The sequence below is a fragment of the Eimeria tenella genome, genomic scaffold (genome assembly GCF_000499545.2).
Source record: "Eimeria tenella Houghton genomic scaffold, Eth_scaff3668, whole genome shotgun sequence".
NCBI lineage: Eukaryota > Apicomplexa > Conoidasida > Eucoccidiorida > Eimeriidae > Eimeria > Eimeria tenella.
In genome coordinates, this window is record NW_013543277.1 from 1 (window position 1) to 212 (window position 212).

General features: G+C 66.5%; 1 protein-coding gene across 1 annotated transcript in view; it reads left to right on the forward strand.

The window, feature by feature from the left end:
- Positions 1-165: 165 nt before the first annotated feature.
- Positions 166-212, forward strand: part of ETH_00037925 (uncharacterized protein) — a gene marked incomplete at both ends in the record, with an annotated part of 1,248 nt that continues 1,201 nt past the window's right edge. The window contains one exon of the mRNA XM_013376527.1: positions 166-210. Within this exon, the coding sequence (XP_013231981.1) occupies positions 166-210 (45 nt within the window). The remainder of the gene's footprint in view (positions 211-212) is intronic.

Below are 212 nucleotides of genomic sequence, written 5' to 3' on the forward strand. Positions count from 1 at the left end.
GGCCCTGCTGCTCCTGTTGCTGTTTTGCTGCTGCTGCTGCTTCTGCTGCTGCTGCTTCTGCCGCCGTTCCCGTTGCCGCTGCTGCTTCGCTTGTCGTGCGCTGCTGCTCACCGCTACTCTGCTGCTGCTGCTGCTGCTGCTCAGAGGGCTGGCTGCCGGCTGCAGGTGCTGCTGGAGTGTCTGCTGCACCCCCTGGGCTTCTCCCCGTGGCC